Genomic DNA, 20059 nt, shown 5'->3' on the forward strand with positions numbered 1-20059 from the left:
GTTGTCGACAATTTTTGTTAACTAATTTTTGGGTGGTGAATAAATACAACTTAATGTGCCGTCACTTCACCGTAACAAAGCTGTAGCTCTATTTGCTTAACCGAATTAGAAACTTCTACTAAGACGAAGAAGTGCTGCGCGTAAAGTCTCTTCTCGACGTGGAAATAAATTAATTTTTATTACATTGGTGAGGTAATAAGTAGTGATAACAGGTAACGAAAAAACAAAAAAAAAAACATCAACATAGAACTTGCACTCATAAATAGGAAATTAAGAATTAAATCTAGGACGATTAAGAAGGGAAGAATTGAGTTAAACAACAAATTGTAGGAAATTATTTGTAATGGTGAGATCTGCAGTGCATAACATAGAAGTCCAAGAACATATGACTTACCTATATAAATAAGTAAATAAATATCATCGGGATAGTAAATATTTGGTCTTAAAATCCGACTTCCTGAAAATTTGCTTCCAGACGAATAAGGAGGAGGTGTGGAGAATTACTCCAGTAGCACCACGCATTACGTGACATACTCATTAAATTTCCAACATAGTTCTTTTTGAACTTGTTTTCTGTAGAAGATAAAATGTTCAGCATATTTGCTTTGAACCCAGATACGAGAAACAAGGTAGTTCTTGGGTTAAGGTTTAGAACTCTCAAAAAAAGATATCTATGTTATTCCTTGGGGAAATACAGAAGAAGAACAATCAAGGATTTTTCTGTTTTTCGGTAATCCCTCGTTTGACTGGTGCTTACTTGGAACTTGGTGATTTAATTCAATTGGTATAATTAAAATAAAAAAGGCGTATGTAATTTCACGTGCGATTGCGCTAGTAGGAGAAAAGCATGTTTAACTGCGTCTTTCACTGAACCAAAACAGGAAGGGAGTGTGTGTCAAGTGGAGAAGAAGCGTGCGTCACGCGTCGCGTTCACTTGGTTGAACAAACCCATCGTACATAGCACTGAGATACAGGAGATAGATCGTTTTGATGGAGAGTAGGAATCTTGTTAATCTATTCATGCACGTCAGTGCTTAGCTGGCGAACCTAACCCCAGACAACGGTGCCGGATTAGGTGACATCTACCGTCAGACACTCGTTGCTTCTCTTACAGTGGACAAAAAAACTAGGATCGATCTAACCAGCAATGTTCTCCTCCTCACTATGGCTGACATCGTTCAACGGCGTTCAGATGCGCAAAGTCATCTCATGATGATTGAGAGGTGTTAGTGGATTCAAGAAAAACAATTCCAGCCCCCTGCCCTGCCAGAATTACATGATAAGCACAATCAATACCAATGCCACTCCACTGGAAATGAGGAAAAAACAATCATAAGGATAAAGATTAAAACTTTGGATAGTTTTACCTCTGACATACATTCATTTATGATCTCCCCCTCTGAGGGTCCCCAGTACGAGGAAAAAATGATTTTCCAAAGTGTTCTGGGGTGTATTTCAAGTCCCCTAAACTCTTTGCAACGAAAAATTCCGAGTTTCATACGAGCGTGTAGAATTTGTGCCCAGCCTTTCATTTCTCATTAGTATTGAATGGGCACCCATCCAATTTATGCTAACGATCACGAAAAAGCTGGAGAGGAATGAGGATGGCTTAGACGTCCACAAACCCTCTAATATTTGATGAGAATCATTTAATTCACCCATTTAATTAAGCTGACTACTAATTACAGAAGTAATTTAATTGTGAGGCGCCGTTTCAAAGCTGTGCAAAAAAAAAACAAAAAAAAAACCAAAATGAGAAGAACAAAAGTGAATTAAGCTGAAAGTGCACTAGTGAAAAATTTCGCGTTGATCCCAGCATCGCAAAAAAATCTTGGCATAAAACAGCCGGTACTATTTCATTCTCCTAAATTTGTCTACTGATAAGAAAAAGATGTGAGACCCATATCAGTTGCAAGATAGCACCGCCAGCTCTTTCGAATCTGCCCGAACACCAGAATAGGATCATCACAACGACAAACATGCATTCTAAAGCTCACCTTGAACTAATTTTTGCAGGAACAAATCACAACAAAATCGATGCATGCAAAGCACTTTTAACCGCATGAACACTGAATCTTCAAGTTTTCCATTACTCAAAGACTAAACGCCACCACAACCACAAAATAAACGTTGTGTTAGGGTTCTGTAAAAACCAGAAGTTCATGAGATCCAGCAGTTTCTCGTTTTTTTTCTCTTGTTAAGGGATGAGAACAGGATAGAAAGAATATGATGAAATAAGGTAGATTAACGAGAGGAGATGTAGTAAGGAAAACGACAGAGGTGTGGCTAGGCTGCCTCGGGGAAAAGGGCATTCCAGACGGTCGACAACGACTCGACAAACTCGGTGCCGGATGTGTGGCTTTCCCACCATCTGAAACAGTCAACTTGTAGAAAGTGGGCTAAGCTCGGTACACTAATGCGGTTCAACAACTTCTCCCGCTGACGTTTACAGAAAAAGGCCAGAATTTCGGATCGTATTCCAAGCTTATGGCCGCAAGACGAGTAAAAAATTTGACGTCAACATTTAAAAAAGGAGGAAGGAAGGGTACCACTCAAACAGATTTTGTCAAAGCACATTATTAACAAAAATGAATAAGATCACTAAAGATCCTACAGAAAATTAACTAAGTACAAGTGATTTGCCAGAGCAAAAAAGAATAAGTATCGTCTTAAATGTAGGTAAACCACCATTAGGGAGGTAATAAACCAGTAACGTTATCAGTAGCTCGGATATACTCGCATTTCCATAGCGCAATTATTCTAACGGATCACAAAGAAACTGATCGATCACAGCCGAAATCCCTTAAAAATAAAGTTCTCTTGGAAAGAAGGGCTGTGAATCATACGGGGTATTGTTGTAAGGTTTGGCCTCAACAATTTGAGCACGTTTGACTGATCCAACTTGATTATATATGTAGATAACTAAGTATAATAAGTATTATAAATTCGAGACAAATCAGCCTCACTTCTGGTGCAATTGCACAAGTGGTTGTGCTAGCGTCAGGATCCTTGCTTAGTTTCATTCCCCTGACTGGAACTAGCGAGAGTCCCACCGTATCGCTCACGCAACTGCATGCAAGTCGGGTCGTTTTTACCCAATTCTCTTTGTTTGTTTTCTTTATTACAGAATAGGAGCAAAGACGAGGATCCTATTAAGAGAAGTACAGCGGCCGAGCTACATGTAGACCCCGTCGGCTGCAATGCATCTACTGCAACCGTCTGGCCGCTGCGCGATCGTTCAATTCAGGCTTCATCTCACTTCGCACCCCCGTTGCGGTTATCCGCCATATATTTACTAAGAAGAAAAAGGCATGGCTAAGGATAACAGTATTGGGCAGCTTGATAAGAGTAGTGGGTACTCGTTCCCAATTTCCCCAATCTATCTGTTCTCAGGCGGACGGCGAGCGGTTCGCCTGTGACTGCACGATCGATGGTTCGGAAATGCTCCAGTGTGAACCATGTCTTTCATTCCTCCATGGTCGATAAATTGGTATCATACTTGTCTGGGAGGATAGAATCACTTGTTTGATACATGGACTCGTCCCCCCAGGTCATTGTATAGGCGATACACGCATAAACCATAACGATTCCGAACCGCATCTCAAACGTCTTGCCGCATACCAAGCGGATTGATACGCCAGACTTTATAGTTTATCCTTAGCTGTTTTCAATAATGTTCAAGCCGGAACTTTGTGTGTTCAAGTCCAAGCAACTCTTTAAAGGCAGCCCTGTTTGGAAAGGGAGCGAAGCAGGCTTCCGCTAATCTCTGAGCTTTCTTTTGCACTTTCGTTAAGGCTAAAACGGTATACAGCATTGTTTTTGGTAAATGTGACCTGTTCTATCTTCTAATCCTGCCCACAAATTTGGCATCGAACGAATTCGAGGGGACAACTGAGCCAATTTTAAACACCCTGGTCCATGCCTCTCGTTGTCGCATTTCTCTGAAGGAACGGTGACTGCTTCGTTCAATGGTAGCGGAAGCAGGTGAACTCCTTCGTTAGTGCCCGGTCTACCTTCTGGTCAAGTTTTTCACCCTAACCTTCGCGGATGCCGCTCTTCTTTTGATCTTAGAAAAAGGATCTCGTTCGGAGAACTTTTACCCTCACTGCAAGAAAATTTCCCCACAACTCACTACAAGTATGAGTGAAAGAACCCTACACCTCCTCCATACAAGCGCAAGTGGAATTTCAGCTTGGTTCTGCTTTTGCTCTTGCTCGAAACGCACCTTTCGGTGCACCAAATAAATGAATAAACTGACAACGGCATTCTTCGAATTCTCTCAAACGTTCCACTCATCAAGGACTCCCAAAAAACAATTTACTTCAAATTATATACACATTTTTATACAAATTATACTTTGTAGAGAAATTGTTTTTGGGACGAACCATTAAAAAAGTGCGCAAAATCTTCCTTTCGAATCAAAGATCATCCCAAAAACAGCTGCATTTTTTCGAAGAGCGTGGGAGTGAAGAGCATCAACATAATCTGAGCAGTTCTGTTACTAAATGAACCAACCTGGGCGCAAATTTCGTGGATTCCAGGCTCAGCCTGCAGTGCGAAGTCGTGCTGCAGCCATCGTTCCACACTTGCGGTGATCAGATGACCGTCGTAGGAGATCCGTCGTCCATCTCTTACGTAGTAGTGCAACGCCACAGTTGACGAATAGGGCCAATACTCATCGAGGCGAACAAGGAGCGATGCGCGATCGCACCCATTAGTCCTAAAATGAGTATCGATTCAGCTGGGGCAGCCGGGAACGTCAGGTTGTGAAAAATGAGCCAATCACCTTCAAAATAAAGCTGAATATATCTGAAGATACCGTAAGATGTTATGCGATTAGCACTAAACGATGGGATGTCACCGGACAAATTCCTCCATTTTGCGTTGGAAAAGCGAGTGCACGTTTGATTTTCCACATAATTTTCGATTTTTTTTTAAAATTCACTGTCGAGTTCTTGGTCGAGTGACCTCAAATTTTTAACAAGATATGACGTAGGAGAAAATCTCTCATAACCTCTTCTGGGCCACCATTTTTAAAATCCTTCAATCCTAAACAGAAGAAAAGAATCCAGCCAACACTATATAAACAGTGCATTAAAAGCCCAGAAACCTATGTATACTGTCATGTTCAGCTACTCTCACATCCAATAGTAATTTTATATGGATGGACCGCAATCGAATCGAATATCCGAATATTTGCTGGGAAGAATTATTAGGTGGTGGGTGTAGCTCTTCCGTCCTTATGACGTTGATTGTAGGTGATTATCACACCGGCAGTACGAACCTCAGAGCCCTGCTGGATGTCCCTCAGCGGACAGTGTTACTCGATCATAAACTCGCACATGAAGCATATCAATAAAATTTCCAAACCACAGCATTTAGTTTGTCTAATTTTGAAGAATTTGATGAGAACCCAAGACCAAGTAGCTTCTAAGGTAACAGTGGCCTTTAGTCGCAAAGTCCTCTATGCAGAAGAAAAACTTGGAGATAATTCTTAAAATAAGGATAATTCTAGAAGTATCTCAAAAACATAAAAAATATGGACACAGTTAAAATATGGATCCGTAGGTAGCTTTAAAATTATCCCTCCAAAAGTACTAACTTTAATATGAATACAATTTAATATGAGTAGCAAAGCAATCTGTAGACAATCAGAAGAATCTACTTCGTTTTACCATGAATCAGGTACCGTAATGTACATATGAGCTCATTAAGAAATTTTCTGCAATTTCTGGTTCTATGCCGTTCTGGATGCTCTGTGATGCTGAATGACCAGCATTCAAATACTAAAGTCAAATGTGCATCCGATAGAAGTTTTTCGACGATTCTCACCAGCTCCGCCAACGTCCTCTTCAAGGACAGCTGATGGTCGTTATTTAAAGAAGCGTATCCTGTCGACGGACAAAAAAAAAGCAAGGTGACATTGGCAGGTGCATGGAAAATTAGATGTCGGAAGAAATTTGTTTATTGTAGAAGAGGTTCTATAGTTGAAATAATTAGATTTATAGATTTATTAGTTGGAAGAATGTCTAGTTATAATTGTTCAGAGATCACAGAGATTTTCTCTGATGCTTTGGTCTACTGTGACTGATTTGAATGTAGAAGTGCTATAGAATAGAGAACCACAATTAATCCACATAAGTGCTGTTAAAAAAGTAGCAGGTTTATGAATTAATAGCAAAAAAAGAGGAAATACATTCTGAACGTAGCTAGTGCATCCAAATTAACCACACATTTCGCTGAATTTTGCGTAATGGTTGATAACCTGCATCGCTAAATCTGCAGTAGTTGACAAACACATGTACATGGTGTACGATTTTTAAAGTTCTTGCTTTGTAGGAATGGGGAGATCGGGATGCTCGCAAATTGAACGAAATTCTTTGTTTTAAGATTATATTAATGTTTATTGAATTATTTCACAAGTGAACTGCGAACGGAATCTAATGGAAGTAGCTTCTGTCAATCCCCACAAGGAACGCTCGATATATCCTTATCTGGCGCGGAAATTCGTATAATTTTGGGTGTTTTTTAGTCGACACAGCTCGCAAGTCTATTTCTGGGTACTGTCTCTAATTGTCACAACGATACAGCCATTTCTTTAAGTGGACTTTTTTTTGAGATCTGTGCTAGAGCTAGTGGAGTATGAAGATGAGTTCTTGAGAGGTTCCAACATTTGGCACTTTTTGTTTGATTTTTTGGCTTGAGTTAGTCATTCGAAAAACAAAAAAAAATAACTCTATTGGAGTGTTCCCTTCTTGCATAATTCTTTTTTTTCAGCATAAGGAAATTCGCGGTAAATTAAATGTGAGTAGAAAAGAGACCGTTATTCTACACTCCAGTACAAGAATACTCTTAGAAATTTTATTATAAGTTTTTTTATTTCAAGATCGGACAACGTGATGTATGTGAGCTGAGCTTATTGAAGTACGGTAGTAAGCTTCATGAATGACGTTACGCATTAGGGATAGAAATGTTAATTATTCGGTTGGTACGGCAACGATTAACCAGCCTAGTTTCTTCCACAGAAAACCTCGAGTAACCTAACCGAACCTTGGCTCGGGGGCTCGACGAGAGTTCCGCGCGTAGGTGTGATTTTACTCGAAACACCGAACGACACGAATCGATTGTGCGATGGCTGGTGCGAGACCACTAAATCACCAGCCATTATTTTTATGGGGTGTGCGTGCAGGAATTGTGTTGATCAGCACAGTGTTAGCGCTACGGATCTGAGGGCATGAAGAAGTAGTGAACAGGATCTGACCACTACATTGAGAGAAAACTGAGTGCTTCTAGAAAATACTGCATAGGAAATATTCTATTTTCGTTTAAAAGCGCACTTTAGCTGTTTTCAGGATTTTGAACATAAGGCTTGCACGCATTTCGCATCTGGAATTTTATGTGATATAAAACTGGTAACAATTTTTACTTCAGATACTTTTTTTCAAGCAAAGTAGCAGGTTATGTGTGGAGCCTAACTTGTTCCTAAATTTACGAAGCGTGAAACTACCGGAAAAAGAGCCAGTTGCAACTTGCTTCTGGAAGGACTCTTTTTCGAAATGATCCCCGATCTGCAAATAGCATAACACGCGTTTTATAGCTTAGACTACTTCTCACTTTTGATATGTATCAGAATAATGAGCTATTGGGACTAGAATCACGGAGAGCAACAACAATGAAAATTCACGATTTGTTAGATAAACATCAATAAAGGGACACTTTTCCGATAGTCAGAATATTGGACTTGCGCCAGAATATAGGCATCCCCTGTTAGTGTGTCGCGTTTGAGGGCATGTATGTATAGTCCATCTAGTTGTAGAGGTCCCACGTGGAATCCTCTCTTCCACCTTATGTTTGCACGAATGGCCGGGATACGCGTTCGACTGGAGCACGGTAGAAGTGAGAGACAATGCATGACAAGCGGAGAAGATGCCTGAGTTGCGGCGGATACGTCGCAGACATCCTTCGGAGCATGAGTGCCGACGATTATAATCGCATGGACCTTTGCATTCATGGAAATTAGTAGTTTTCTTTTTCTTCTTTACATACTTCCACCAATTTTGTATAAGGAGACTTTCACATTCACCTAGAAGAGACATGACTGGGAGGATCTTCAAGCTGAGATGGAAGAAATGTAGATGGACAGGATCAGCATTGCGGATATGAGACATTCCCGGCGCTCTCAGATTAATCAGTTCATTTGTGCAACAGTTCTGTAGTGACTTCTGACTAGAAGGTCAATCTCACTTGGAACTGTAATAAGTGGTCTTCTTTTTTCTTGTAAACTTGGCTCAGCATGCTAATCAACATAGTCTAAACGTTCCTTCGCATCTAAAATGGCTGAGCGATAGTTGTTTAGGAATGCGAGCGAATTTATTCCTCCCCCGGAGACCTCCTCTCCGTAAACGGCTGATCAGATAAACGCTAAAAATATGCGAGGCAGTGCATGAAACCGATCCACGAGCACCACACTAAGAAACATTGTTATTGTTGGGAGTGTCGGCGCCGTCTTTGAAGTGAGCACCCGAGGCCGTTCTAATGAAAAGTGGGAGCCGATTCGGGCAGCAGATAGAAATTCCATACGGTGGCTGGCTGGCTGGAACCCTCAGCTGTTCAAGGGGACAGCCTTTCCTTGATTATCTGGCCAATTTCCCGTGTGCTCACACTTTACTACGGTAAGTGCAGGTGAACTGTACTAGTTAATTATCGGCGTTACTTTTCTATGGTGGCTGCTCTGCGTAGATCTGCATCTACCATTTTTTCTCACATATTTATGTAAGGAATTTCCTTTTCTAAATATTATAGCTGAAACATTGTTGAAGCGATGAAAGCAAGAAGAGTAAGAATTATGGGCACCTCCTAAACTATTTTTTTGGCACTTATTACTAAGTTTTTCCACTAGTATTCTTTAAATCGCTGTAAAATACACTTAATGTGAGATTAAAAGAATCGTATCAAAACAGGAGGTTTTATATAGATTTCTGCAACGGATTTGACTGTTTCAAAAGGGAAGGGTTTTTAGAAATTGCTTCTTTCTAGATTGAGGACACATCCCCGACGCTGCGTTCAAAAAGCTGATTCGAATGAAAGGGCGGAAAATGCAGAGAGCATGATCAAAATCTCTAAGGAGGTAGAAAGGTGCTGTTCAGTTAAGGAAGACTTTCATTAGACCGCAAATGCCCTGCATGTTCTGTCAGGTTGTTCCATAAGTTTTTCCCCACTTCTCTGATATTTTCATTACTTATTCAACAGCAGAGATACCCCACTCAACAATATGTTTAGCAAAAATCTAAAAAGTCTTTGTCCAAAATGTTGTCGTTTATGGAAGGAAAATTATAGGTAATATATTCATCAAGAAAATATTTTGAAGTGACTAGATGTCTTTTCCACACACTATTGTGGTCCTGTTCTTAAAAATCACGACCGATACAAAGCAGTGCTTACAGGAACACAAGCGCTACGATGAGATGACATTTTCGTTAGCCTTTGGATTAAAAAACTGCTCTGGGGCAGCTCCAGTAGCCAGATTTACTATCTACAACTTCCTTCGTAAGTAGAGCGTCATGATTTCTCTTTAGAAAATAACAACTAAGCCACTGTACATTTTCCTTCCCACATGTGATCCCAGGTTCAGTTTCCAAATATAAGGAAATCTAAGGACACAGGACAGGATAGCCAGTGTTGGTCAGTCCCCTCTCAATTCGGTGAAGTAAGCCTTAGTCAGATTGTCCAAACAGACTTGAGTGGAATTCGGGTTATACAGAGGATTCATTATGTTAAAGAAGGATTTTAAAGAACCTTTTTGTGTTTCCCAGGTAAAAACCTTAAAAAACCCCTTTGTGTTCTGCAGGTGGGAATTCCCCGATCACTATTACTGTGGAAGACCACGCTGTTTAAAAAAGAAATGCTGAAGTGCTGCCTTTGGCCTCGGTTCAATGGTGCAAGCTTTAGCGTGCCAGATTTCCTTGTTCACATAAATGTGCAGCTACGTTTATTTGGCATTATTCGAAAAACGACACGTCAACAGCTCAAAATTAATCTAAATTAAAAACAAACTTTTTTTTTGCTTACTCTGCACCTTTGGGAAAAGGAATTAACGTCGGAGTTGCATAGAATAACTTCCATCAATTTACTTTAATGATTTCACCAAAATAGAACCTGGTTAGATTTTATGCAAATACTTGACATATGATCGGGAGACGTAATACCACGAAAGAAGTTCCCACACCGAAAAACGGAAGTTAGTCGTCGCCGCAATCTACCCGCAAATTTGCTGGTTTTTTTGGGACGCGTACAGAGATGGGCAGTATTACTGGCGAGTACATTCCACATAAAATGTTCATTGATTAGTCTTCTCTTCATAACTGTAATCTGAACGAAGAGGAGCGCTAGAAATCTCATAAATCACACTTTTTACGAGTTCCCGCCGACTCCCGCGCGACCGGCGGCGCCCGCCAGCCATCAACATCCACAGCGACATGTCGGGACGAAATAGGGGACCAGACGAATTTTTAGCACCCGCGCCGACTGCCGTTTCAGCAACGTCTGCGCCTTAATGGATTCTGCACTGAAAAACACTCTGCCCTGGACATACGGAAACCAAGACCAACTTCAATGTCCACACTTGATCTGCAAGGCTACTAGCGCAGCACAAATGCCAAGCCTTAGAGGTTCAAGCCGATAAAGAGAAAGCTGCACAGTTCACGGAAACCAGTTCAGGGAAGAAAGGTTTTTTTTTTAAAGAAAAACGCTTCTCTTGAAATAGTGACATGTCGAGAATTGAAAAGCGAAAGATAACCTAGGAGAAATTCTCTCAGATCACAATTGACCAACGCTTATCCCAGTTAGGTAATCGCTTTCCAAACTGAGTTTCGCCGGTTACCATCCTCTCGGTAGCAGTAACACGCTGGTTTTCTTCTTGCTGTTGATGATCGAAGTGAGAACAGCATCATCCGTGCTGTGAACACAGTCAAAAATATTTTCGTCGTTTTGTCTGTTCGCAAAAATCTTGGAGCAAACGAAGTCATCCAATCCATTAATAAAATATCAGTGTTGAAAGAGATGGAAGAAATGTCTTCCACCGTCTTGTCTAAAAGAAATATTTTTTTAGCTCAAGACCTGCTGAAAACACCCACGATCAGAAATAGCATCAAATTTTCAGGAGCATCAAATTGCGCATAAAAACTCGCAATTCACCAAACTATGCACACACACTAGTGATTCGGCTGCACTTTCTGTAAAAGCATTCGCAAAATCCCGTTTTCGGTTCTCTTTGTAAACATTGGAGTCATGTTTCGATTAACAACGGCCTATGAATCTAGCTTTCGTTTCTGTAGCGAAAAATAGCGTTTACGTGTCGATGTCGGCGAATCCAGGTTAGCGGAACACAACAACGAGTGCCGCGTGTATTTGCAAGTCACACCTAGTTCTCATCGCGGTGCCGGCGGTAGGAAGGACGTGATACGCAGATGACTACGTCTAGGTGATTTCCCGAAAAATCCAATTGCCGGCCTCATCACAAAGGACAAAGCCCATTAGATAAATTTGCAGCTTTGGAGCATCTGAATTGAACGTCACAACGACCTCTGAGAAGTGTAATAGCCATATCGTTGGCCACGACGGCGTGTGATTTATTCGAAGCCGTTGAGAACGGGCAATAGGGGCTTTTCGGAAGAGTCGCAATACAATTGGGACAATACGTCCTTTAGTAGACAACGAGAACGGCCACCAGCAATGTGTAATCTTTTTTTACTCGCAATGGAGGTAAACACAACCCCAGAGTTAAAAATGTTATTGCGAAGGACAGAAATTCAGAATATGTTCGGGGATTGGAAACAATTACAAGTAGAAAGTGTTTGGATGTGAAGAGCGTCAAAATTGTGCATATAAGTTAAACTCAAGGCAATCTACTCAGAGATAAGGCAGTGGAGAGAGGAAAATTAAAAAAAAATCAATAGCAGAGTTCACATGATTGATTTACCTCGTCTCTAATCGGATTAATCTCGCAAGCCATTCTGCTTCGCTCCCATTCCGCAGAAGAACGTACGAGGGTTGGAACACAAACGATGTCGTATGATTGGCGTAGTAGGTGCCTAGAATAGCATTATCCACATTTCCGGGACTAATTTTTGTTGGTTCTTTGACGATTTTTCTTCATTTTAGCCACTTCGCACAACGGAAATGCCCTCTCCAGTTCTCTTTTCCCTAAAAGATACAAGCTGCAAAGTTCCGCCTTAGTTCCAGTCTATATATTTCCGCCTTATTTTCCTGGGCTTTGCTTGGGTGCATGAATAAAAATTTTTCCATAAATGAATGAAAAAGTATGTGAAAGTGTCACAGATGACGTTAGCAGGTGGAACCACATACTTAAGGTGGAGAAATTCGGCAAAGTAGAGAGTTTATGATGAGAAGCATGAAATGCTCTCACATCACATCACATCTACTTTGCCGAATATGCCGGTTATATGTTTCAGTCCCATACCACAAACAGAAATGATTGGAATGGATAGCACAGTAAATTACTCTTTCAGTAGTGAGTCATTAACATTTCTGATGTTGTGAGGGAAATTCCAGCTATTTTTTATCGCTCAATATTTCGACCCTGTTCTTTCAAAACAGTGTTTTTTAAACGTTATATGTCAATGTTATTTGTGAGAAAAAAGACGGTGCCCCCAAGCACACTACCTGTCTAAAAAATATCCTTTAGAATCCTAAATATCAGCTTAAAATATATTACTATTTTAGACCTATAACATAAGCTTAATTACAGCAAGAAGACTTGCACTTCCAGGAAGACTCTAGCTTGAGATTGAGATATGGTTTCTCGTATTCAAATATTTCTTATATTTACTATTTGTTTCTAACTTGTACTTTTAAATGTTTTTATTGCTTTGGGTAATTAGGTTTGGGAAAGTTCAGAACTGCTGATTCCTGCAAAAGAATTGATGATGTTGCCTCCAGGGGACCGTTTTCCTCATAATTATAAGCATCCAGTAGTCAATACGGCTTGCAAGCAACTCATTTCAACATCGCGTTTTCAGCCTTATTTGCCCAACCGAGCACTATTCTATGTAAATTCTTGCTTTGTGAAAAGATGGGGAACGAAAGTGAAATATCGGCTACCAAAACAAATTGATCATGTTTAAATATTAGTGGTGAGGTATTCAATGGCTCTTTTTTTGGGAGAAAAATGTCAACGTAAATTTTGGCAATTTTAGCCAGACTGCCCAGACAGCGCACTCACCTACATTGTCATTTTTATCAAATTTGCAATGTAAATGGGTGTTCTGGCCGTCTGGCCAAAAATTTGCAGTATCCGTATCCAGTGGTGCTTCCTGCAAATCAACGGTGGACGTGGATCCCTCTCTTAGAGGCAGCATACCACAAATCTGGGGTGGTACAGATTTCAGCTGGAGTATCCGTATACGGTGTCGTAGGTTATGGAGACCGGGATGGTTCCGCTCATCTCTCGCTGTATCACTGCAAGCAGCCGGCCCCTGAATGCTGTTTTGTACGACGCCTTCTATGGCACCCTTGCACGCATAGCGTCCCTTACTGCCTATGGGCCTGGGGGAATTGATTTTCGACGAGTCTCAGGGCGGAGGCGGCGCAAAGGGTGGAGCGTTGCAATAGATGGCATCTTACAAAACAGCATTCTGGAGGCGGCTGTTTGCAGTGATGCAGGGAGAGATGAGCAGAACTACCCCCATCTCCATAATCTACGACCCCGTATATGGATACTCCACCTGAAATCTGTACCACCCCAGATTTGTGGTATGCTGCCTTTAACCCCGCTCTTGGTCTTAAGCCAGCCCCTAGCTGCATCACCATATACCCTAATCACATTGCGAAGGATGAAAGCCCATTAATGAAAGCGTTTGGACAAAACTATACGTTTGCCACGTCTACCACGAACTCCCTGCCTAACCAAATTTTACATTAATTCTACATTAGCCAAATTTTACGACACTACTGAACGAACCGTAAACTCCGTTGTGATAGGTCTCATAACGAATGGACGAGTGCCAATCTAATATATACCATTCATTTGCGTTTAGAGAACAAGAAACGTAGTCCTGAATGTAGTTTATTGATCTTTTGAGGAAAAAAAATTGTGTTATGAAAAGTGGGCACCGCGTATGTAGTTGGTAACTCGTTTATGGGGCAGTCCGGATTGGAAGAGTTGAATCGCAAAGATTTGCTCAAAGGGCCTCCTCGTGCGAGCACCTGCAAATGTTGCGATATAGGAATAATAAATTAATTGTTTCACAGTAGAATAGCATGCATTATAATGAAGTACATTTTCTATTTTCGCAATGTAAGTACATATTATTCAGGGAATCCGCGGTAAAAGCTGCAGATAGGGTTGTAGATTACAGGATCGCGGGGTTCCGCTCAGCCCTACCTGAAAAAAGAAAAAAAACTTCCGTAAAAAACGGAGTGGAGACCGCCTTAGTTCCTACGAACGCGCCTCTGTATGCACGTTTGACCGCTCGCACTTCGATGCGGCGCAGCACAAGGGCGGCGCGTTGCAACGACGCAAAGAATGGCGTCTTCCAGGCCGTTTTTTTACGACGGTTAGGAAAAGATGGGCGGTTCCCCCTCCTCCACACATTCGACGTCAACTTATATTTTCTTTCCGATTTTTTTTTCAAGGATCATTACGTATATGTGTGCGTGACAGGTAGAGGAAAGACTTACGTGACCGTTCTCAGTGAAGTATCCTGAGCTTTCTTTCAATTTCTTTTCAGCTGAAAAAATCTAAAAAACTAGCAGAACACCTAAAGGACGAGTTCACTGTCAGCATAAGCAATGTATAAGAACGATGAAAACATCCTCAAATCGATATCGCGACACATCTGCGTGCTTTAGGAGCGCTCCTGACATCCTTTCGATCGTAAATTAACGAATCACCTTGTGTCAGTCACGCATCCCTGCGTCGCATAGCGCATACCCTAGTATGCTAATGAACTTAACGTCGGGACACGTCTTTGAGCCAGTCGGCTTTTCTATTTACCAACGTCACATGACGTTGGTAAATAGAGCTCACCTCAGACAACGCATGAGTATGTCGTGACAATGAGTACTGACATTCCTCGTAGGCGCCAAAATCCGGCGATAGTCGGTATTCGCCTTGATAACCCTAGAATGAGATATAGCAGTCGAAATGTAGGCAGTTTATGCTAAAACAAAAAGACGTATGGAAATTCCTCACCTGGAACCCAAACCGACACTGTCGAGCGCTCGTAACCTGTCGCCAGGTGAAGAGAACTGACGGCTTAATGGAAACTGTGCTTTGTTGATCTCTTGCAAGGTCTCTTTGTGATTTTGATGACATCATGGTCAGGCAAAATCGAGCTGGTTGCGGAAGATACTAGAATGATGTATGTTATCTGAATCCAGCAACAGAGGGAAAATATCAGGTTTAAAAAGCTCAGTCAGCTCAGATAATTCCATTGAACTACATTCTTCTTAGTGCTACGTTCGAGATGTACTTTGCTGATATAACAGTTGAAGCGCGAAACCTGCTCTACAAATCTACAAATCAGATAAATCAGGACTACCAATGCGATCAGTTTACTCGAAAAAGCAACCTTTCACACTGAATGATGACATCCAGTTTAGGCGCATTCGCGCGGGTGAAGCGCACTCCGTAAGAGGTTGGCGGTGGCCGCACGGTCGATGGTTCGAAACCGTTCTAGTGCCAATCATGCATTTCATTCCTCAACAAATTAGTACCACACTTGTCCAGGAGAATAAAAACACTGACCTGATCATCGGATGGTCCCCGCAAGTCATTGTGCAACCTAACACGCGTTCCAAAAACCTCAACGATTGCGAATTGCAGTAAAGCGCGTTGGCGCATCTCACGTGGATTGATAAGCCAGAGAATTTATTCTTTATCCTTTTATTTCACAACTCATATGGGCGTAAGGAGTTGCATCGTCGCATAAATTGATCGGCCTGGTGCTCTCAAACCCCTATCTGATCACTGGATTTGCAAGCAAATGTTTCGCTATTTCGATATTACACTTGCAATACTTATTCACTTACTTATCTAGTTGTTTAATAGTGGTAGGAATGCAACATCGAAAATTTGCTGCTATTAAAAGAAATTATTGAATTCCCAATCGACTACCTGCATATGCCCATGAGAGTGTCGTCGTTGATGTGTGCACAGATGAATGGAAAAGTCAACTGGAGTTTCTGCAGAGATCCGCGCGCTTTCGGAACTCGGAAATAATCCCAGAAATAGTGTGCAGAAGAGCATTTCGCAATCGAATCTAATTCACTTCTGTAAGAAACCATGTATAAAACATTCGCATCCAGCAGCAGTTTCTGGTGTCCAGATAAACAAAATTTCTTGACCAATTTAAGAGCGGTTCTCAGAATATGAACCTTAAAGGCATCACCCCACGAATCTGAGGTGGTGCAGATTTCAGGTGGAGTATTCGTATACGGGATGGGAGACTACGGAGAGGGAGGTGATTCCGTCCATTTCTTGCTAATTGCCGTAAAAAACGGCCCAGAAGATGCGGCGCCGCACAAGACTGGCGCGCTCCAATCGAACCTCTTGTACAAAATGGTGCGCCAAAACGAATGAAGCCGTATCTTCCGGGCCGTTTTTTACGGCAATTAGGAAGAAATGGACGGAATCACCCTCCTCTTCGTAGTCTCCCATTCTTTATACGAATACTCCACCTGAAATCTGCACCAGCTCAGATTCGTGGGGTGATGCCTTTAACGAATGCGCAGCCTCAAAAATAAAGCAATAAACTAGCATGTCATCTGACGTGTCGAGTGGGAGCACTTTCACCCCTGTTCACAAGTGTGGACTGAGCTGGATGTAAAAGTTAACAAGTGTACAGAACCATTTATTTGTCTGAATGCTTCAAAAATATGCGCCGAAAATAGAAGAAATAAAAGCTCCAAAAAACTGCAATTCCTCAAATATGTATTTCCAAACCTAGCACGGCATTGTTGTAAAACAGTTAAGGGAATCCACGTTTGCTAGAAAGAATGAATCCATAAAATTAGAAAGTCCGAATGTTTGGCTCCTCATCATATACCGTCCATATCATATGTCGGTCGAGTGTGGAAAATGGAGAACCCGACAAAGCTCACTCGGAAGTTCTCTCATCTAAAGCGTTCATCTCTAAGCACGTCTAAACCTAAATGACATTTTACGGTGGTATTTCTTGAAGTGTTTCTGTTTTTTTTTCCTTAAAAGTCAGGAAACCATCAGTTTGAGTTATTCGATTTTACTTCCGTGATATATCCATGCTCTTTTCTCAACAAAGAAGCACCTTCTTTAATTCAGAATTTGGTCCAAACTTGATTTATGTAGTTAAACTAGATTTTTTGAAATATTTAAGAAAGCCATTTCCGATAAATACTAACGGATTTTATCGTTTTGTTCTTTTTTATATCCGCTTCTACTCATTAGAAGAAAACATGAGTAAGACTTGATCCCTACTTCCTCCTACTATTTCGCTAACCTAAATCTTAGCACAAAAAAAACAGTGTACCTAGATTAAGTAACGTGCTACTTCATCAGAGTGGTGCAAACATATTCCACCCTCTTGGATTTGGTACGAAATCTCAGGGCAGGAAAACGTACAACTCCACAACTAAAATCATTACGACGTTAATACAAGGCTGTCATTCCTGTACATTCACTAACGGACATAGAGGAGGGGGTCAGAGCGGCAGTATTCGTCTGAAGAGACACAGGAAGGTAATTACAGAGTGAAGCTTATCTCAAGAGGGATCTGTCGTTGCGGTAAGACGAAGAATGCGTGTGCGGAGAAGAAAAAAAGAGGTTTTACTGATAGTGGTTAATCAATGGGATACGTTCGGCAATAAAATGAGGCAGTATGCAATGCGTTCAGCTCTAGCACTTCTAAAAACGAAAGCGAGCTTTCATGCCGAAGAAAATAGCCAATTTAAGTTAGTGTTTTTATGCGGTAAATTGCATGCGACGCTGCGAATTGGGTCTGTTTTTACAAGAATTCTTCGTAAACACTGCGGTTTCGTGCAGGAAACCGCAGTGTGCTCACTTTAATGAGCAGAATTAGTAGTAGATAGAAGATGAAGGTGACCGAAATTCGCAGTGCAGCATTTCCGGCTTCTGTTTCGATAGTGGTGGCAGTCGTAATTGGGTTATTGTCTGCGAATAAAGCGGTCCCAAGCCACAATCAAAGCTGCGACTCGTCGCTCGTCGTAAATGGATTTTAGCTTAAGGGCATGAAGAAACCACTGAAAAGACACATGTGTGTTTCTGGATGGTAGAAAACTACTATCGGAGTCGAATGATTAATTTGTGGGGATATCTTGTATACTCTTTTTAAGAAAGGCCTTTCCAGTTCTTCATTCTCACGCACAGAAATGAAAGAAATAGAGGAACACTCTGCAGAGAACAATTCATTGCTGTGTGGGAAACAGAGAAAAGCAATTAGTCTATGAACACCACATTACCTAAGTCCACATCATGAATTTCTCTTCAAGATTAGGACAATGAGAAAATCGCTCAAATTGTAAACTTCAGAACTGCGCCGTTGCCACCAACTGCAGTACGTGGCTGATTTTGCCGGAAGATAGCCCAAGTGTCTGGAATTATTGACGAGCAGATGACATCTCGCTATTAATACGTAACTCGCTTCTTACGTTGTTACCTATAGGAAATATAAAACTACTGTTACAAAAAGAAAAACTGTTGTATCATCGGATTCATGAACTCACACGAAATAGTAGGCATCTACATACCTTTACAACCTTAAAAACACTCGGAACCAAAAAAAAAGTGTTGCAGCTGAGTGTTAGTCTAGTCCAGACCTACTGTTTGAGACTAGAAGAAGCGAATCAAAATTGTATCACACAGACGTGTATTTTAGGGTTAAAAGGACATGAAGCACGTACTCAATTGCGTACGCGGCTTCTCTCGAGGCAGTGAGGTGGACCGTAGCGGTTAGGAGTGTAGGGGAACCCTTGCTGGCATCACCTATCGCTGCAGCTTGCGACTATCCCTACTCTGTTGCAACTGCTGCATCCACCGCGCTGTTTCGCGCGCGTACGTAAATGCACCGCAACTACACTCGTGGTTCATGTCGTTTTGACGCGACTATAATTCGGAAAGGTCCTGAACTCACAATCACAGCTGACCTGTCGCCTATTTCTCAACGAGTTCATTCAAAGTGAATATTTGTTGGAAATTTTGTGTAATACTAAATTGTATTGGAGCAGTACGCATCACAAAGTGTCCACTGACAACACATGCTGCGCTGCTTTAAAGGCATCATCCCACGAATCTGGGGTGGTGCGGGTTTCAGGTGGGTTATGCCTATACGGAGTCGTAGATTGTGGGGAAGAGGGTGATTCGGTCCATTTCTTCCTAATTCCCGTTAAAAAAAAAACGGCTCGGGAGATGCTGCACGTGCACAAGGCTGGCGCGCTCCAATCGAACTCATTGTAGAAAAGATACTTCCGCTCATCTCTCCCTAAATATCGTAAAAAAACAGCGTGGAGGACAGATCTTTTTACGACGATTTCACTTGCAACGCGACGCTCTTGTGCCGGCGCAGCTTCCAGATGCGAGGAGCGGAAGATTAGTGATGTCTTCTCACCGTCCTATTCAAGTGACGCCAATGAATAGGATGCTAGTGGGATTGGAATGTGTCCATAGAGGAGCGCTCTAACGTACATACGTTAATTAAAAAGGAACTAAAACGGTTCTCACTATATAAGGTCTATGATTCAAACACAGTTTGTGTTCCATGCTTACAGTAACTGAGTAGTGCAGGATTTCTCGCACCTTTCCTTAGAGCAAACTGCCATTTTCTTCACTTCGCGGATGTATCAAACCCATCTAGATTCGGTTTGGCTGCTATGGTAATCAAAGGATTCCACCATGTATGTACTATCCTGAAACGAGCCCAAAGCGTGGCACCTCCACCTACGTTCTGGCTTTCTTTACATTTTTCTTAACCTTAACCACAGTTCTCCAACTTTTTCCGACTCAACCAAGTTCTGAAACTGAATGTCTGTTGTGGAAACAAACCAACTC

General features: G+C 41.5%; 1 protein-coding gene across 2 annotated transcripts; it reads right to left on the reverse strand.

Annotated features, from left to right (window-relative positions):
• Positions 1 to 442: 442 nt before the first annotated feature.
• On the reverse strand, positions 443 to 16141 carry RB195_006464 (uncharacterized protein; the record flags this gene model as incomplete). Of its 2 annotated transcripts, XM_064179555.1 has the most annotated exons (10): positions 443 to 573; positions 1998 to 2100; positions 2342 to 2371; positions 4516 to 4720; positions 11978 to 12089; positions 13979 to 14072; positions 14131 to 14223; positions 15047 to 15139; positions 15212 to 15370; positions 16136 to 16141. In XM_064179555.1, 10 exons carry the CDS (start codon positions 16139 to 16141, stop codon positions 443 to 445), a joined length of 1026 nt encoding a protein of 341 aa, XP_064036500.1. The 2 variants fall into 2 exon arrangements, with proteins under 2 accessions (XP_064036500.1, XP_064036501.1); XM_064179554.1 differs by lacking the exons at positions 2342 to 2371; positions 16136 to 16141 and adding an exon at positions 15767 to 15862.
• Between the last annotated feature and the right edge of the window lie 3918 nt (positions 16142 to 20059).

This window comes from Necator americanus, chromosome I (genome assembly GCF_031761385.1).
Source record: "Necator americanus strain Aroian chromosome I, whole genome shotgun sequence".
NCBI classification, from domain to species: Eukaryota; Metazoa; Nematoda; class Chromadorea; order Rhabditida; family Ancylostomatidae; genus Necator; species Necator americanus.